At 47.0% G+C, this 19,938-nt stretch overlaps 1 protein-coding gene across 1 annotated transcript in view; it reads right to left on the bottom strand.

The window, feature by feature from the left end:
• Window positions 1-297: 297 nt before the first annotated feature.
• The window catches only part of LOC144159571 (salivary peroxidase/catechol oxidase-like), a 39,444-nt gene continuing 19,803 nt past the window's right edge, over window positions 298-19,938 (bottom strand). The window contains exons 6-15 of the mRNA XM_077691145.1: window positions 17,667-17,819; window positions 16,011-16,112; window positions 15,102-15,212; window positions 14,508-14,643; window positions 12,978-13,181; window positions 11,285-11,416; window positions 8,566-8,784; window positions 7,742-7,911; window positions 6,478-6,586; window positions 298-2,421 (exon numbers count right to left, since the gene is read on the bottom strand). Coding sequence (XP_077547271.1) covers window positions 2,355-2,421; window positions 6,478-6,586; window positions 7,742-7,911; window positions 8,566-8,784; window positions 11,285-11,416; window positions 12,978-13,181; window positions 14,508-14,643; window positions 15,102-15,212; window positions 16,011-16,112; window positions 17,667-17,819 — 1,403 coding nt within the window. The 3' untranslated portion in view covers window positions 298-2,354. The remainder of the gene's footprint in view (window positions 2,422-6,477; window positions 6,587-7,741; window positions 7,912-8,565; window positions 8,785-11,284; window positions 11,417-12,977; window positions 13,182-14,507; window positions 14,644-15,101; window positions 15,213-16,010; window positions 16,113-17,666; window positions 17,820-19,938) is intronic.

Here is a 19,938-nt window from a genome sequence, read left to right on the forward strand (position 1 = left end):
GAAAGCCGATGCTCCTCGGAATTCAACGTGGCCAGTTTCCGGCGTAGCGGGCTCGATGTTCGGGCAAAACGCTCTTGTCAGTTTGAAATAAACCTAGCGCTTTCCTTCTCTGTTTCTCGATTCACATGAAGGAAATTCGTCCCCGTCGAGGTTGTTCGGACGCTGTTATTTGCGTATTGATGCCGAGGAGTCCACGGTAGTGTAAATGATTAAGGTTACCATCATGCATGCCAATGTCGAACTTTCAGCAGCGCCTTCGGGACAGCCGCAAATATGTTTAAAAAAAACTCAGTCAACCAGAGTTGTAACTTCGTTTATTTGGGTTTGCAACGATCCTTTCCCAGTGCGCAAATGCTCTGGAACGATGTTCTTCCTCTTTCGCCCGTATCATGCATTCTTCTCCCTGGGCTCAGCCGCTCTTATAACACGCCCAAGTGGCAAGCATTGCACTAAAACGTGCTTCCATTAACGAGCACATACCTTACTTATGACAGCGTAGCTCGGATGAGCCAGCCATAAACACAACTTGTACTTTTTTAAACGTGTAGTGAAGAATAGGCACATATTAAGGTATTAAAAACGTTTACTTTGAGTTCAAGCGTTCATTTTTTTAACTAAAGAACATTTTATCGTCAAAGAAACTTCATTATTTCTCCTGGTATTTCCCCACACCGTTGTAATTTGAAAGCAACTAAGTGAGAGAAAATGTAGTGACGAGAACTGCGAAATGAATTCCCGGAGAAAGTAAAGCACACTGGTGAGATGGGCGGAAAGGTTAAGCGTGTGGCAGATGCGGCAGTTTAACAGATGTAAATGAAAGTACTTTGAATGCACTGGGCTATGTCAGGTAAGCGTACATTTCTGTACCGAGAAGCCCAATGTCCACGTGGCTCAGTTCGAGCATTTTTGAGGGCTCATTGTTAGTTTGCTCTAATGTACCGATTACGAAGACATTAATGCGCGTTTCGACCACGTAATAAAGTCGTGGTGAATGTAGTAGACGATGAAAATGCTGGTTGTGGAAATGCCGCCGATGTAACACACAGTTGTAAAAATGTAGATAGTAGAAAAGCTCACACTACCATGATTGTGACGTCAACACAGAATGACTGTTCAGAGCACCGTTGTTTAGCACCACCTCTTTAACCTGTGGCTGGTCCAGTCAGGTCACTAGAGACACTATTTTGCAATGTAAGCTAGCCTGTTGCTTACAGTGTTGAAGTCCTACGAACAAGAAGCTGGAAGAATACCACAAAAAGACAATCGCTAAAATGAAGTGGCGGGAAAAGCGGTTGTGTTAGTAGGACGAGCTGAGATTTTCTGTGCTCGTAAAGGAATCTGCCATTAGTAGCAACCTATGCAACATGCAGGTTTGAAGTTCCAGTGGGAATGGTAATTTAAAAAAAACAAACAAAAGAAACCATCCGAGATGAGACACCTCCAGCGGCGCACGCATCTTTCCGCGTTCCCTGAAGACGAACAAACTTCTGACAAACACGTTGTTGTGCGACGGCGTCTGGTCTTGCCGGAGCGTCCTGCGCTGCGTCACCTGAGAAAAGCTCCATGAATACTTCTGCCTCAAGGGAACACACTCCTAGACACCTCTAACCGTGTGACATCTCGGTAAGAGGCGTTGATACGAACTACTATCAAGGTCACAATTGGAAAACTTAAGCCAGGGGCTCGTTTCAAGATACCTGCTTTGTGATGATGGTGGTGGTAATGGTGATGATGGTAGATAGCTGGCGTTCTTTATCAGTGAAAGCCAGATCTCAGTAGCGCATTGGGACCTTGCCAAGTGTCTTATCCCGTCGTGTGGATTGAACATTTTGTTTAACCCCTGACGAAAATCTATTTTTCTGAACGGCTGCCAAAACAAGCAGACTTCTTTTCCTAGGCCACCTTTCCCACACGGCAAGAAACATACGTTCTGTTTGGCATGCCTTACGGCAGTACCTCCCCATTTATAGCTGCCACGTTCAAGCAGAACTGTCCGTGTACCGTAATGTCCGTTCACACATGGACGATGCGCTACGTTGCTCTTCAGTGTGGATTGCGTTTGGATCTGTGTCTACACCACCCGGAAGGGCATCCCTAAGAGTTAACTGCACCACGTGTGCAACTAAGGCTACACTGCCTCAGCAAGCGCAGGTGGAGCCGCCGTCTGAAACAAGGGCGCTGATTCAACCGATGCACACTCGGTGTACACGTCCGGTAGAGGTTCTTCGGTGACGCCGTTTCTGGCCGAGTGTTGTTGGCAAGACCTGAAGCGCGGCTTCGCGCAACACGGATGGTCCAAAGCTCGGTGACTAGACGGGTTTTGAAATGCGGTTGGCGGCGGCTGGTGGCGAGGCTTACACGACGTATTGCCAAACGGACAGGTCCGGTCGGGGCAGGGTGCCGCAGGCCACCTCCGGGTTGCTGCGAGAAGCAAAAGAAAACGCGCGCAAGGCGGTCTTTTAATACTTTATTACGGAATGCGATAAATACGAGACTTCGAGCGATACTTGTCCGCACATACGTCAGGTAACATCGCCCCCACCACCACCCCCATCATCATCACTATCATCATCATCCCACCGACGTGCTTTCAAATAAGGCAGCGGAGGACAGAGGAGCAGGAATAATACGGATTATATTTATTTATTTATATATTTATTTATTTAAGAACATACTGAAGGTTGGAACAATATCAAAGGTACAAAATACGACCACCGAAAGCAAAAACAACGAAAGGAAGTTGAAAACACTGGTCCCGAGGCACAACTAAACATTTGATTCCAATAAACCTAGAGTTAAGAAAATTTTCCGGTGTATTGCTCCGATCATTAGTTGCGCGGGGAAAAAGAAAAAGTTAAACAGATTGGTAAAAGCAAACATTAGTGTTGAAGGCAGAGAATGGGAATGACGAGTACGGCGAGTATCAAGCGGTTAGCGAGTAGTAGGATTAAGTAGGATTGCAGGTGTAATATAAAGTAGGATTAAAGGGCAGTAGGACAGTAGGCTGGCATCCCGCTCATCCTCTTTGTGGGGAGTACGGGGTGAAGCATTATTGCTATTCCTCTCTTTTTCCTTGAAAGCGAATGGTGGGTCTGTGGGCAGTAGTCTACAGCGACACTCGACTGCGCCATTTCAAAAGTGGGATCCGTATCCTAGTGCTCATGAGCCAGAGTGACATACCAAGAAGAACCAATCAATCAATAAATACATCAGCATTTTTAAGAATAACAATAAGATGTCATTAGCTCGTTGCGTTGGTGAAAGGCCGGAGTCACGGAGTAAGATATCTTGCTCCGCGGCCTGAGTCGTGGCTAATGAAAACGTACCCCGTCGGCTGTCGCAAAACCCCTGACGCCGTGGGGAACAAAGTGTTCTCACGAGAACAGGGCCACCGCTTTTTAATGCGTTAAACTTAGCGTGGTTTACAACATGAAAAACAAGTAGAGGCACCGCAGTGGTTGCGCCAGTTCCCGATAGATGGCGCCACATGTACCGCTGATAGGGACTGCGGCTGTAGGGGAACCAAATGGAAATAACAAGAATGGGCTGCGGGACGAACCAATTAATCAATAAATCAACATATTCAAGACGAACGATAAGATTTCATCCGCACGTTGCGTTGGTGAAAGGACGGTGTTACGGAGTAAGATATCCTGTTCCGTGGCCGGATTCATGGCTAATGAAAACGTACCCATGTCGGCTGTCACTGAATCAGTGACGCCGTGTGCAACCACGTGTGCTCACGAGAACAGAGGACGCCGCTCTTTGATCACTTCGTGAAGAGCTAAGATACGTTCAACATAGCCTACGTTCAAGAGCTAAGATACGTTCAACAAAACATGAGAAACGAGTAATAGTTGCGCCACTTCCCAACAGGTGGCGCCACGTGTACCGCCGATGGGAATAACAAGAATGGGCTGTGGGAAAGAGAAGTGCGCGCTGGCGCCTCCCTGACTGTGGAGGCAGAATCAACAAAGGTGAAAATTTCTCTGTTGTACCAGCCTTCATTTCCGCAACGACACCAGCTACCCTGCCATCCGTCGTGAACGCTAGAACATTTGAAAAGTTTGTTACAATTGCCAATAAATGCGGATAATGTACCATGCTGGATATTATAGTCTCGGGGAGTCTTCTTTTTTCTCTTTGACTCCTCGGTTGGAGTTGTGTTTAGAGAGAAGCTATTCAGACTTATCGCTTCAGACTTATCGTTATCTTCTTAGCTCTTCAGACTTATCGTTATCGCTTGATCTCTGCTTCATGTAGTAGCTCGCTTCCCGCGAGCTATGCGGCGAGAGAAATAAACCCATCTAATCTCACTCCCGACTGCCAACTTTTCTTCAACCTGGGTTTTTCACGCGTGCTTAGCGGGTTGCGCCGCAGGAACTGTCTGCGCACATGGTACCGCTGTGCAATCGAACCTCCTCATAACGATGTACTATCGGGACAGCAATTTATTTCGTTATATCCGGTATTCGTTGTAACAGTAAAGCTAAAAGTCGGTTGAAACCAATCGGAAAACTCGCTCCCGCAAAAATCCTTGATACAAAAAACGCATTATTTTATTCTTCGAACGTACTATAAACAAGGTAACCTTTCTCTTCGTTCTTGTGGCATTTCAAGCTATATGAACCGGAGCATGAAACGGGAAATTACAACAGAACAAAATTCATTTGACAAAGGATGCCCGCGTCCTTATTTATTTGATGAAGGATGTGATCTTCGTCTCGTGGCTACTCACAGCACTGAGCAGGATGAAGTTTTCCACAGTGTCCACGAACAAAGGGGCCTCATCTACGTGTGCATTTTCGCCCGCCTGGAGTTTTTCCAAGTAGCGTCTCAGCCTACTGGTCAAATATTTGTTCGTTACATCTGCTAGTGCGCGCGGCTCTCACAGTTTCATTTTCGTTATAAAAGGATAAGGATCATTGAAACGAAGCGTGACCACCCAAAGTTCGTAGCTATAGCCGATAATTCGCTATATCAGAGTTCCTTATAACGAGGGTCCACTGTATCTGCCTTTTGACTAGCCACATAACACTTCACTTTAAAATATGACCTCATCAGCTCCGTGCGTTATTCGAGTAATGACGACAAGCATTCTTCAGTTCTTTTTTTGCTTGTGTGTTTGTTTAGGATCACTTTTGGGAATGCGCCTTGGGGGTCTGAATGTCTATCCCGCTTTTGCCTTAGTGCTTCATATTATTTTTTTTTTAGGTTCATGACCAAGAAATTCACCAGTACTGTGGATTCTTGGGTAAATACTTTTAATTGTGGGAACCTTGCACGGCTTTTTTTTTTATACGCATCGGACATCCTTTAGGTTGGCGCTTGTGTCCTTCAAAGCTGGCTTCACTGTGCGAAACCGCTGTTCTGCGGAGACACTTTCAGTTGCTGTGACATCCGTTTTCGGGACTGGTATAAATTCTAAACTCCATTTTAACAGCGAAGCTATTGTTACTGGCCGTACGTTCGGCGTTGCAGGAAAAAATTCCAAGAAAATGTCTAACGCTAGTGAGCGCGTGTCTCGCGGCGACCGCCGAGGGTCCCCGGCACGCGCTGTGGCTTTAACCAGAGTCCGTCAAAAGCATTGACGGACTCTGCTTTAACTTAGGAAAATTGCCAAAAAACCCGAGGAGCGACAAAATGCTGAGCGCTCGCATGCCTCGCGGCTACCGTCGAGTCCCCGGCTCCCGCAGTGGCTTTAGCAAAAAAAAAAAAAAAGAACTCTAGCGTTAATGCTAAAGATGAAAAGGCAGTCTGCTCCGGAGAGGTCACCGCGGTCGCCGCATTCTCTAGAAGCCATTGTGGGTAATCGGAGACATGGCTACGAGTGCGCCAATCCTTCCCGACACGACTTGCTGATCCTGGCGCCGCTGCCTCGAGTCGATGAAGAAGAGCTGGTGTAAGTCTACAATGCTGAGGATGACTTGCATCCGCCACTCGCCGCGAAAAAGAAGACGGCCTCTTCGACGCATATGACGACGATCACTATCACCGCAACTATTGAAATAAACAATGATACTGAACCTTAACTATCCGGCAATGTTCACCTACAAAAGCTTCGCCATTCAAGTCTTAGTGCAAGTAACGCTGATTATTTTTTTTCCAGTGCGAGAGCCTGAAATATTTTCAGTGCTAGAGTGCTAGATGCGCAAGGAGAAGAAAAAAATGCACCATCTTCCCGTAAGGGAACCCTTAGTAGTATGCAAAGCAGCCATGGGGTAGATTCAAGTGCCCATTAGTTTTCAGTTCGTCGTTTCCGTTAGGTTGAGATACGTAGCTACCGTTATATTTACAGTTTGGTTTCCATGGTAACTACCACACTTTTCACTTACCATGCTATCTAGTTCGGCTGTCTCTTCGTGGTGCCGTTTATGCAGTGTATGTGTGTGTAGCCGTGTTTATTTGGATGTTTGTTCGTCTTGAATGGCTTGTTCGTTCATTTACGACTGCCTTACGCAAAACGTGGCCACTCACTCTGCGAGGTCGGGGCGGAACATGGTCTTCGCCTGGACCGTACTCAGCGAGTAGCAGTTCTCGCACAGGATTTGCGCCAGGGACGTCTTCCGGATCTCCTGAACTTGTTCTGCAAGGACAACGAGAGGGAAGGATTAGGAGTAGGTGGCAGGACGTATCGGCTAGGGCCAGAACTCCAGCGTTCGACCGTTTAGTCCACATCATTACGCAATGTCATTACCTTATCGCAGGGAAAATATTTAACCTCGTCCAGCCTTAATTTATCGTAGGGCACGAAATTCTTTTTTTTTTGCTTTCGGTTTTTCTCGTCTGCTTATAAGGAAGCCACAGGAGAACATTTACCCATGCCGGGGCTTTAGAAAGAAAGTTACGACTATGGCCCGAAAGCCTAACAAGCGGTCATAATAAACCAGTGCATGGTTATTTTCTTCAGGAACAAAGTATTTACGCCAACTCCGTGTGTTGTTCAATGAAGTACCCATTGTGCGATATTTCTTTTTGCGACCAAAATACCTACATTCATTTAGTAAATACGAGTTTCAGTGGGTGACCACAGATGAATGGTGATCAATGGCATAAACCGGAGAAATGACAGCAGTCAGCACTTTAGTGAAAGGGAGGTATATGATGCTACTTCTGCCATATGTTGCCATCCTTGTGTAGATTCCGTCTGACCGCGGCTGTGGCAGGTACGAATTCTTTGTTCTAGCTGCGCGGCTAACAATTGGTGTGGTGCGAATTGTCGACAACCAGTCATAATTGGTTAAAGGAATTGACCATTTATGCGTTATTTACTGTTCAGCAGAAGGCTGAGGCCACCAACAGTGAAGTACATTACGTTGCAGCCCTTAACGTGATAGCTTTGAGCTACGCTACGCGGAAGGCCAGACGCTTGCGAGGCACGCAATGCATGAAACTATTATAGTGTGCATAGTTCTCGACATGAGCAGCCGTTCCTGTTTACAGGTGTGCATTGTTGGTCTGCGAACGAGGCAGCGCGTGGTTCGTAGCGACCACTCGCTTACAACACGGCAGTGCCCTGTGGTCAAGACTTCTTCGCTCCAACCCATTTTCGGGCGTCTGATGCGGTCTGCATTCGCAGCTTGGCAGTTGTAACAAAATATACCTCGATTTCAATGTCTATCGACTGGTCACACATGCCTTTCTGAAATTCAACCCTGCTTACTCCACTGGTTCGGTCCATCATCTAACGGTCAGCTATTTTCGAGCAACGCTTTCTGGGAGAAGAAGGTCCGGGACGTACCTGGTGCGAACGATCCGGCCTGACCCTCGTGCTCGTAGTAGAAGCGGTCACCGAACTTGAGGTTACGGAACGTGTTGCCCAGGATGCAGGCGAAGGTGGGGCCGACGAGGCCGCCTTGCACGCTCGTCTCCGTGATGCCACCCGTGAAGAGGTCGATGTCCGTCACGTCGCTGCGAACGTACCGAAGAGGTAACTGTTAGCACCCGAGGACGAAGTCTGTCATGTTCAGTATAGCACGCTTCCCCCCCTGTAAACTATGTTCCTGAAACCGAAGTTATAACTTTACCACGGCAAGTTAGGAGGTGTAGTCACCAAAATAAAATTCTCTTTGCGCTGTAATACCGGCCATCACGAAGAGAGTCAGACAGGTGCAGTTTTTCTTGCATTAGCCTTTCGTGGAAAGGATTTCACATGCCAGTCGGCGCTGCGTCAAGGCTACGTTGAAGTCAAGAACCCGGGTACCCTTCAATTCCGAAGACCCCGCCTAGCCCAATATCCCGAGGCAACTGATACTACACAAAAATTGACTTCCGCATGAATGACCAGAAGATTCTAGTGCGTGCCCCCCAAAATGACTGAAGCCAGCGGAAGTTGCTACTGCATCTCCATGATTCCACTGTATCATTCGGCAAGAACAGCGAGTGAGTTGAAATGAAGCATGTTTAACGCAGTAAAAGTGTCTTTGAACTACGACGACAGCTCTCCCGACAATTCTTCTGTCTCAAGACACCCTTTCTTGACAAGCACCATCAAGAGCCCTTCCCTAAGTCCTCCTAATAGGTCCCTATAAAGCGTACGAGGTATTGTGTGGGAGGTTTACGCACTCGTAGAGGGTGCTGTACAGCTGCACGACGTGCGCGGGCGTGTATCGGAGGAGGTCCTCGAACGTGGTGGCCGTGTATCCCGTGCAGAACTGCAGGTAGTCGACGTAGGGCCGCAGGCCGTGGTCGCGTCCTCGCTGCAGGTTCAGCGCGATCAGGTCCAGGCCGTACGAGTCGTTGCGCAGTCGGTAGAGGTGCTGCGTCACGCCCACCGTGATGAAGCTGCGGAGTCATCAAAGAGGGCGGGGCGTGGTGAGGGGATAAAAACTGTGGTTGATTCCTCTGTCATACGAATTGGTAAAACACGAAAGTGAAACGTGCAGCGAAATCTGACGCTGAGCACGATTTGCGGGTCGGCGGCTGTCATGTGGGTGTGCTTGGCGAACGACGTCCTGCTGGCGGGTCGCATCGGCAAAGGTGTACTGGTGTCATTTCCGTGAAGGATATGACTTCAGTAAATTCTTGGTGCATCCTGGCATGAAACACTTTCGTGTCAAAATATAAAACCCGAAAACGAACAACCCTAGTATAACGTACTTTACTGCTAAAGGTTGCTTCCCCGCAAGAAGACTCTGTATGCAGGGGTGCACCCTTTACAGGCCGCTTGCTTCGTTGTACATGGCGTTATTTCTGTGACAGATTTAACGTAAGTGAAATCTTCGTGAATCCCGGAATAAAACACTTTCGTGTTAAAACAGTAAACATTTGTTACAGCGAAATCTCTTTATTAGAAGTATCGCTGTATTCGAAGTATTTCATCGTCCCCACCGCAGTGCATAGAGAGCACGTCTTACCCGCTTTTAAAGGGGACTCACCTGTTAAAGGGACCCGCAACACTTTCTTCAGCTTTTTTTTTTTTTGAAATCTTAAATAATTGCAGAACGTAGTCCCCCAACACACCCAGTACTTAGATTAGGCGGTCGCGAAGTACCTCAGCCAGAAATTACTGCTCTATGCCCATAAGATGACTTGTAAACTCGCTCAAAAGATTTTTCTCCCTTTCCCTGTCTTCACGTTCTTCGACGGGTCGAATCACGTCACTAAGGCCATGTAGCGGCTGTTGGCCAGTTCTCCTTCAGCTACAGCAATGGACGCTTTTCGATAGCAACTTTAAAAAGAAAGCCACAAAAACAAAGCATAAATGGAAGGCGTATCTGGTGCGACGAGCAAATCCCGCAGTGCCGCCCCGTGCTGGCGAAAACTATAGCTTTCGCAGTGGTTCCAGACGAGAACGGCAGAAACAAAGCGCTTATCGAAAGTGTTGCAGGGTCCCCTTAACATTCCTCTGGGACTTACAACTTTGTGATGCACAGACTTAAAAGCATCGAGCATTAATACAAAAAGTTTACAAATACATATCGATGTTCACAACGGCCCAGTTTGTTTAGTTTAAAGATATGACACTTCTGTATTGAAATAAAGAAATAAATTTCTCGTTTGACACACACAGCTACCGCCCTTTAGTGAAAACCGGATAAACCAAAATGCGTTTCCTATTTGTTTTTATTTTAAAAACAAGTAATACACAGTTAGAAGAATGAAATTAGGCCGTTAGGAAGATTTTTTAGATTTGCAAACTTTTTCGCATTAGTTCACGACGCTCTTTAAGCCCGTGGGTCATGAGTTAGTATGTCCTATGGGAATGTGATCAGGTGAGTACCCCTTAACAATGTGTCATGTAACAAAGCCAGTGTCCGTTTTCGAGAACTTTGTTATAGCGAGGGTTTACTGTAGAATCGCTCCTATCCCACCACTGAAGAACACAACTGATATAGTGCGCTCTGGCAAGGCTCTGGCGAAGCGAACGAGAAGCATCTGGTCAAGTGGCAATGCGCGGTCCACCGGAGGGTTACGTGCAACCCGAAAAGGCTACCGTCCCTTCTACTTCACCATTTCTTCAGGTGTTAAGGATTCTGTCAAATTGTGTGCCTTCCATGTGGTATGTCGACATGACGAATTACACACATTTATAAATCTGAGAATTTTATAAATATATTATATCCTTACAGGGCTCGCGAAGTTGGAGTCACCACGATCTCTCAAAACACACAGGAATTTTGCTTTCGAATTAAGTCGTACAAGCTTGAGAGGTTGCTCTAGGGTCCCCAACCATTCGTCCACACGCACAAACCGTATATTTTCAAGCTCCTGTTCCACAAATGGAGCTCTTGACTATGATGCGGTGTGTACTATAGACTTGACACATTTCACATTAGCTCGGAGGCCGAAGTTCAATAGATAGATCCTCATTATGACAATATCATTTTGTTCGGTACAATTTTTCGGAAGCAAGTGGAGAAGTGCAAGACTGCCATACACTTTCTTCATGCACTCTTCTGACCCCGCCCCCCCCCCCCTTATATGCGTCATAAAATCTGTACATCCCTATGGGGCAAGGTGTACCACTTGCCCATAGCGACCCTCAAATTCGTCAACCCAGAAATAGGGATATGCTAACGACGCCGAACGGAGCGGCACAAATCCGCCTCTTGGCTGTCAAAGACGGATTATTTCAAATGCATACGCAGGTGCGCGACACAATGCATCCCACATGCGACGTACACTATCCACGCGACACTTTGTGCGCGACAGTATGCATGCATGCTGGTCTAGAAGTGACGTCCTGCTTTGGTGGCAAGAATCTGGTCTATACGCACAGAAACAAAACAAAACAAAAAGGGAATCCAGAAAAAGAAGCGCGCCTCGGCGCTTGTATGTATACCTGTCGTAGTGCTGTCCCGGGCGCCTCAGTAGGCCCCGAATGATGTTGTCCATGTCTCCGTGGTACAGGTAGAAGGGGAAGAAGTAGAAGTCCTGCAGCTCGTACGGGCTGCGTTGGCTGTCCACGTCGATTCTACGAGAGCGGGAAAAACCTCAGGTAAGGAGCGAGCGGTGACCCTGATTTAAAATTTTACTATTACGGCGAGGCCACCGCTGAGGACATACATATCGAACGTCCTCGAAGACCTCTTGCGGCGTGTGCGTTTCTCATACACTGCGATCCCAATTCTCAGACACGGACGCCGTTGCCTTCTCTTTCCCTTGTGTTTTCTATCTAGATATCTAGATGTGTGTCGTACTTGGGCTTGCCTAATGTAACGAGATGGCCAGCCGTTATGTGTGAAAACAGTTTCAGGTCGGGCCCGAAGCCAGTTCGCATTGCCCGATGGTAGGCTTTAACGGAAACTGCAGCCCGCACCGCGCTTTAACTGACACTTCTGACAAGCTATTTCAGCAGTCATTCTTTTCTTCTCTTTGTCTCAAGTACAAATTGTAATTTTACTAGAAAACTGTCGAACCTGACTCCACATCATAACATTTATAACACACGTCATCCAGAAGCATGGTTTGTGCCATCCCCACGGGCCAATTACGGAAAATAATTATTGTGCTACACGTTACCATGCCTGTTAAATTCACGTAATCAATTAACAATGTTATGTTTATATTTATTTATTTTCGCATTAATGTTATTATGTTCGCATTATTATTATTATTTTCGCAAACTCCTTCAAACGTTTCACAGAAACGTTTGACGGGGTTTTTGTGTTTCTGTCCTAATCAAAGCGCGATATACGGAACCATATCTTTAGCGTATACTCCTATGTACGGGATTCGTACGAACCATGATTTAACGTTTCTGGTGGTCGCACAGAAAGAAAACCGGCGTCGAAAATCTTTTAGCGCAATACCGCACTCCATTTTCATGTGTTGCGGATACATATCACTGTTTTAGGGGCGAAGCCCCTCAGGGGATGCATGGGCTGTTGGCGTCTCCTGTCGTCGTCGTAATCGTTACCTCATGTAGTCACGGTAATAAAACCCCGGACAACTCACTTACGCCTCGCGCTAGAACGTGCTAAAAAAACAGCGGGAAGCCTGTTTACGCCTCGCACTTGAGCGCTTCGTAACGCGTACTAAAAAAACACCGGGACACACGCTTACGTCTCGCGCTAGAGAGCTTCATGCTTCAAAGACAACTTATACAGCAAAGGTGTATACCTCTACCCCCCAATGGTTTCATCTTCGTTGGCAAAAACGCCAAGGCGCCGAGAATACCCTTATACACTGAAGGCTTCACCCTCCCCAGATTTCACGTTGTAGAAATAGCCCGGGATTTTTTTTTTTTTTTGGGGGGGGGGTGTCAGCAAACGTAACATTTTCTGTTCCCATAATTGGAACGTTTTGGAAGTGCTCGAGGTAAGTATATAAAGAGCCCAGAGGGCGGATGGAAGAGAGCCAACAGGGACTGCAGCGGCTGAGTTTGAATGACGGTCATGGGGAAGGGATCGGGAGGGGGTAAGCGGAAGTATGGGGAGGACGGCGGAAGATGAGATTTCTAGCCCCTTTCTCGGAGCTGGAACACTAACGGGTCTCGTGGACGTTCAATCGGCACGGGGTATGCGTGACCTCACCTTTCGAAGACGCCGTCGATGAGCGTGTGTCCCAGCCGGAAGGCGGCGGCAGCGAACTCGTTGGAAATCGTAGCGTCCACGTCGGGCGCGTAGCGGCTGCGGCCCGTGGGCACAAGGCTGTAGCGAATCATCGCGTCGGGGCCCAGGATGGGCGGCAGCCACTCGGAGTACACGATGTGCTGGTACTGGGCGTTCACGATGCGCCTGCGCAGTCGACAGTCAAGTACTCCATGTATCACGTGACACTGTACTACGTTGGAGCTTGAAGCAGCCTCAGCCTGGTCAAGCTATTATCATGGATCGGCTAGCTCACCCAAACAGGGCTGCTGAGCCTGGGGATTTGCTCAATGTAATGGTGTCTTCTGTTACGCGAAGATTTAGGCATTTGTATATCACAGTTGTGGAATATAAAAAAGGGGGTGTTTTCTTCTTATAGTTTCTTTTTCGAACAGCCACCTTGCGTGCGTGTATGACGCCATATCTGTGCACGCCATGAAATAAACAACTAAAGTGAGCGGCGCTTCGAACAAAAATATTCTAGGACTATACCAGCGTTCAAAGTCCGTAATGGGTTCAGTGTGAGCGATACAGGCAAAACATGTTATCTATAAAGTTTTGGTCCACAAAACAGAAAAAGTTCTGTTTAAACTTTCAATACCGACAATCTCAATGATTTTCTTCTTTTCCGGTAGTCACTCTCAAATTGCTTCATATCCTTGCATCACTAACAGCGTATATATAAATGTTAACCACTGCGTTCGCTTCTCCGGTAGCCGTTACACAAAATTTTAAGCTACGTATACGAAGAGCAATAGCCACGCATGACGTGTGAACGGGCACTGAGGGCAAGCAGAGCATTCAGCGCAGCATCGAAGCTCATATAGTGTCTGTAAATATACATTTCCGTATTTTTAACGTGTCAGCCCAAGGTCAACTATGCAGCGGAGGCAAGCAACGGCGCACACGTAAGTACGCCACAACGGGCCCATTTCAACTCAAACTTGCACACGAGGGAGCTTGTACGAGTATGCGCACAAATGAAACCACGTGCCCTAGACTCATGAGCTCAAGAAGGTGAGTTGGGGAGTGGGAAGGAGGGAGCTCATGAGTACGTGCGAGCGAAAATAGGCACATGAGTTCCGCTCAGCCCACGAGTACGAATCAGGCCGTGAGCCCAGACGGCTCGATGCCTCTCCAGCTATCATACCTATAACCTTCGTGTGCTGGCACAATGACCGCTGTTCTTGAGGACGCGAAACTCCGTTCTGTTAGTAGTACCTCAACAACCTGGTTCCACTTCAACAGCGATACTACGCGTTTCCAAAAGATATTTCCTGAAATAGCCCCTGCGCTTTGAAGATGCCACAGTTCTACACTCGCTGACACGCTCCAGCTGCGCCGCTTTGGTCGCTCACCGTTATGCACCGCCTTTTTTGAAAAGGGGAAATGTCTAGAATCAAATTGCGGTGACTTGATTCACAACATTGGGTTGAGCAAGGCGAGGGTACGGGGCGAGCGCGGGTGACGTACCTCGCCTCCTGGAAGAGCCTCTCGTCGTCCCACAGGGAGTTGAGCTGGGACAGTCGTCGGGCGATCCGGTTGTGCTGCCGCAGCCACACGGTGTGCATGCTGGTCAGGGCCGGGTGCTCGTTTACGCGCTCGTCTCCTGCGCGGGGTTGGCAAGAGAATTTTTGAATTTGAATTTTGAATTTTATTGAACAAGCGTGAACATCAAAAGTGAATGGGTACAGAGGCACTAGGGAGCAAGCTGCCCGTCACTTTGCCATCCCTCCTCAGCTCACGGAGTAGTGCACGCCACGCCAGTGCCCTGCTTCCTCCCAGCAGGGAAATGAAGGAAACCCAAGTCCCGTTTTTGGTACAGCGAAATTTCGAGCCCGAACACACTGGGAGCTTATAAAAGGTACAATAAAACTTCTAACAAAGTAGACTATCGGAGTTCCAAAAGATGCGGAAACTTTGCACTCGAATAACCTGCTCTCAATGCCGTCCGTAGTTAGTAAAAAGGGAGTGGAAAGATGACATTGGCTAACTACGTTCTCCTGTCCTGTGCGGGCAACGTAATGTTTATCATGCGAAACGGAGCAGAAGAACTTAGCAACTCACCGGCTCGGAAGCAAATCTCGCCGGTTTCGAGGCTGCTGCAACGGTCCGACTCAGGGCGGAAGCTCTGCGGCAGAAGCTCCTCGCCTTCCAGGGACTGCGTCTTGAGGAGGCCTTCAAGGAGCAAAATAATCCGCCCAGCTTAGGATAATGCGCGCACTTTTGCCTCAAGGAGTCCAAAAGAAGATGTCGGGTGGAAAAAATAAAGTTAGCCGGTTAGCGTGCGGAAAAGCTTCGGTTCATGCAATCTGTTCTTGTGAACAGCGCCTAGCTTAAATCGAAACATGAATGCTTATGCCTACATCCTCAAAGACACAAATGAAACTTGTTGTCTTCAACCCCACAGAATCCCACTCCCACCCCAAAAACACTCCCTTCAAATGGGCCTAAAGACTTCCCTTTTAATAAAGGTATTCCTCCTCCTTATCCCACGCTAAACAGTGCTTTCGAACAGGGGTTTCCATATGAATCCCCTGTAAGGCGATTCTTGAATCAATCAGTAAATCAATCAATCAATCAATCAATCAATCAATCAATCAATCAATCAATCAATCAATCAATCAATCAATCAATCAATCAATCAATCAATCAATCAATCAATCAATCAATCAATCAATCAATCAATCAATCAACCAATCAATCAATCAATCAATCAATCAATCAATCAATCAATCAATCAATCAATCTGCAAGATCAGTGCTCCCACCACAGATCAGCCTATTTTTCTGTTCAGCTCATAATGAATGAACATTGCAGGTTACTTATAATTCCTTATTTGTTTTTCTTTGGTGCCGTGCAACTGAACGTTAATGGCGAAAAGCAACATTGCACATCGAGTTATTGAGCGCCTTTTCGCTATTAACAGACACCAGCTAGAAGTACAGTAGACAAAGTTCGCAGAGCTTCACTGACCGAATTGGAAAAGTCGAAGACGAGCGGTGTCTTCTTCACTGCTGCCATATATCTGGGATCCGTCCAGGTACGACGTCAGCGAGTCGGTCTGTTCTCGGGGTCCTGTAAGACGGAAAAAATGTGCGATCGCAGTTGCGTCAATTCCATGCGAGCACTTCGCAGGCAAGCACAGCGTGTCTATAGCGGACGTGTCGGCTGTGATTCCTATGCTATTTGTGCCTTTAGCATCCATGGCGTCTACGACTTGGGTGGCAAGAATAATTATCACCTCAACAGGTGTGCATGCATCTTCATTGCGAAATCTCCGTAATAGTCAGTGCATGGTGCAGTCTCATACGCAGGTATATAAGCCCAAGTTGCGACTGCCGGTAGCGCTGCAATTAATTTTCGCGTCCGCTCTGCTTGCTGCCTGCAAGCTCTTACGGCTGACGGCTGACAGCTCTTATTAATGAATACGTTCGAGTATTCATCTAAACATTTATCACAAACATGCCTCCAAGACGCTTCTCACCACATATCCTGCCTGCAAGTCATGCATTTTCGCCTTGTTACGAGGCTGAAAAGTGTGCTGTCTCGAGACATGAATATTTAACGTTTTCTAGCTGGTATTTCTGACAACGTACCAAAGAGAAAAAAAAACCAGTTCTTCCTGCCTAAAGACTTATGACGCACAGAGATGTTCAAGCCCTTTAGAGTCTGCATCAATAACGTGACAATCACGCCGTTCTCACCATGCACGATTATTGTACTGCCCGCGTGACCGAAGTGCGGCGTAACTTACTGTTTCGTGTTTTACTTCCACTGACGTTACGCTAAAACGCTGAACACCACTTATTGTTCTCCCATCTTAGGTCTTATGCTAGCTATGTCATTGACTCCACCACCACCACCACCACCACCACCATCATCATCATCATCATCATCATCATAATCACACCACCATCATGCCAGTTTATGGTAACTACTTGTTGATTCAATCGTATAGAAATCATAATCATCATTGTAGCTATTATCATGGTCCTCAGCAGCAGCAGCAGCAGCAGCAGCAGCCGTACCACCCTAGATGATGCTTACTGCAATACGTTGGCTTTTACAGTAGACTTCCACCATGCCTACACCTGGCGCTATCCGAATCCATTCCTGGCTTCCTAGTTTTCGTGTCTCTCATCTCTTCTCTGGAGCAGGTCCAGCTCAGACTTGCTGAACGGGCAGCTCAGGTGACTGGTACCCTACAAGACCTGGTCACCACTCATCGTAAGTCCATCTGATGCTCCAATAAAGTTTATTCTCTCTCTATCGTGCCTCCTCCCTCTACCAAGTATTACACACTTCTCGTACCGTGTTTGGATTTCCGGGTGGTCCGCGGAGGGCTGTCTTCCCGTCCTCCGCCGAACGTGACGGGCCCAGCTCCTCTTTTTTACTGCTAGTTTGATTCAGTAGATTTTTGCGAATTTCTTTCTATTCTCGGCGACAACGCCGTAAAAATGCGGCTAACATCATCTGTAAGATTGGTTGTCACCTGTCGCTCAGAAGCTAAAGCGACGAACGATCTAGAAACCAAGATAGCCAACTTCTGGAACGATACCCATCTAACAGCAGTCGCCCCAATCACGTCGAGTTTCAACGAGGCTGAATACATTCACGGCGACTTCTCACCCAGCTGGCAGGAGCACGGAGCTGAGCGCGGCATGTTGAGACACGTCTGTCCCAGGGGTGCGAAGAAGGTGTCGCCTTCGGGCACGGCGATCGAGTAACAGTGGGGCAACACCCAGCGGTCCGGGGTGCAGCAGTCAACCGGGTTGTTCGGGTCTGCAAGAGAAAGGAAAAAAGACAGATTACGACGCACAAATGCTTCAGTACAGTCTTCCCTATACGCTTAACAATTTTAACATAACCGAAGACAGAATAAAACGACTATCTGAAAGTTGCTTGAGAAGCATGTTTAACTAATTGTTTCGATGTGTTATGTTTCTTGCGTTTGTGTGTTCCTATATAACGTACTATTTAACGCTGCCATGTTGCAACCCATATTATTTGCATTGATATTTGCAATAATAATTATTTGCACTGATGTCTACTGAAGTTAATTAATCTATTGATTTTGTGTTGATACGTCAGCAAAATATGTTAACTGTATATATTTGTCGTCTGCTGCTTTGTTTTGTTGTTATGATGTTATTTTGTTGTTATAAGAGGGTGGGATTGTGTCAAGCTGCGTAAAGCAGCTTTTTTCCCACTTTCCCCTCACAACAGCTGTTGTACAACACCTGTACAGGTTGTGAGAAAAGAAATTCAATTCAACAAAAAATCAAAAATTCTCAATTCAAAAGAGAGAGAGAGGCATATTTGAAACAAGAATCGCATTCAGAAATGTATGCGCTGTAAGTTGTACCGTTCGTCATTATACGCGGCAACAAATAATTTAATGCAAGACTCGGGCACCACCATTGCCGCAAGACGTTTGAGGCCAAAACACCCTGCGTGATGTTGCCAATGTAAGAGGGCGTGTTTTATAGGTTTGGTATGCATCCAGAAGTCGTGCGTTGTTTGCCAAGCCTGTGCTATTTTCCGTGTCGGCTGTTACCGTAATCGCTGATGGCCACAGCGCGCACACGAGGCGTTTCACAAATACCGTCTAGACGGCCAGTTTCATCCTCTTTTTCCTGCTTTTTCCGTTCACAACACACGCAAATTCCGCAAGGTAACTTGGTTCGCCATCAGCCTGTGTACCTTTACTCTTATTAGGATGCCTTTTCGGCTGTTTTCAACGTCGTCTCACTGTTCAAAGTTCAACCGTAAAAGGATTAAATGAACAAGGTAAAAACAGCCGTTTTCACGAACTACAGTCCTGCTAAGGAGGCATTACTCTTCCTGTGCAAGTTCGCAAACGACTCAGGCGTAGCCCGAAGAATTTAGGGCCTACGGAAGCCTTGCACGCCCTTCCAAACTACTCCTTTTTCCTTAGGCCACTTGTTCCCCCTTCTCTATATAAAGATTTATACATGGCTGCGTCTAGAGAGCCGCCCGACAGTACTATAAGCACTCCACTATATCGACGTCCACCCAAGGTTTGTTAAAAAGAACGCCTCGTCTGGCACTGTATCGCTCCACATAACGTAAGGCAAGGTACTCTAACCTCAACTAACGTAGCATCACGTAACGAACACAAAGCAATAATTTAAAACACCAAAACATAACCTAAGCCATGAAAATGATAGCTCCATTTAAAAGTAAAAAAAGGCAAGAACCGATAATAAACCGCCGTTTTTGGCATCAAGAAAGTAAGACGGAACACAAGAACGACAGACGCTTTGGGCAATGGTAAACTAGTCCTAAATGTTAGAATGCCGTCCTACGGCACTCCAGCCATGCCTGCAGCGCTGAGCTATAGTGCCGTCTGACGGCACTCTAGACACCGCGTTTATACACACATACAGACATTTCCCTCTGTCTCTCTCATTCTTTCTCGTTCTCTTCTTCTTTTCCTTTCGACTATTTTCAGTCCCCATCCAACGAGTTTTTTTTAATTCCTCTTTCGAAATTTCGTTGAATTTATTGTCGTCATTTTCGAAGCTAACAAGGCCGACAGTACCAGGGTGCAAGGTTGCGGAACTTCATAACCACTTCTGACCGCGCCATTGGATATTTTGCGCACTAATGAAAGGGGTAAGAGAAGAAGCCAACTAGGTACCAGCGCTCTCCCCAAACGTCATCCGAGCTTAGGAAAGAAAACGTCTTTGTGCATCTCTCTGGTCACCCATACCAGGGCTTCAACTAAGGCCCAAGAGTACCTGGACTGAGGTCAACCCAGAACACCGAGTGACGACTCAACCACCACCGTTTGCTCAATTAAAAGTTTATGCTCTCTCTCTCCCCTCCTCACTTCTCATTGGTCTCTCTCTCTTTCGTTCTGGTCGGCCATATGAAA

This window comes from Haemaphysalis longicornis, unplaced genomic scaffold (assembly GCF_048455015.1).
Source record: "Haemaphysalis longicornis isolate Haplotype H1 unplaced genomic scaffold, Haemaphysalis longicornis Haplotype H1 scaffold_10, whole genome shotgun sequence".
NCBI classification, from domain to species: Eukaryota; Metazoa; Arthropoda; class Arachnida; order Ixodida; family Ixodidae; genus Haemaphysalis; species Haemaphysalis longicornis.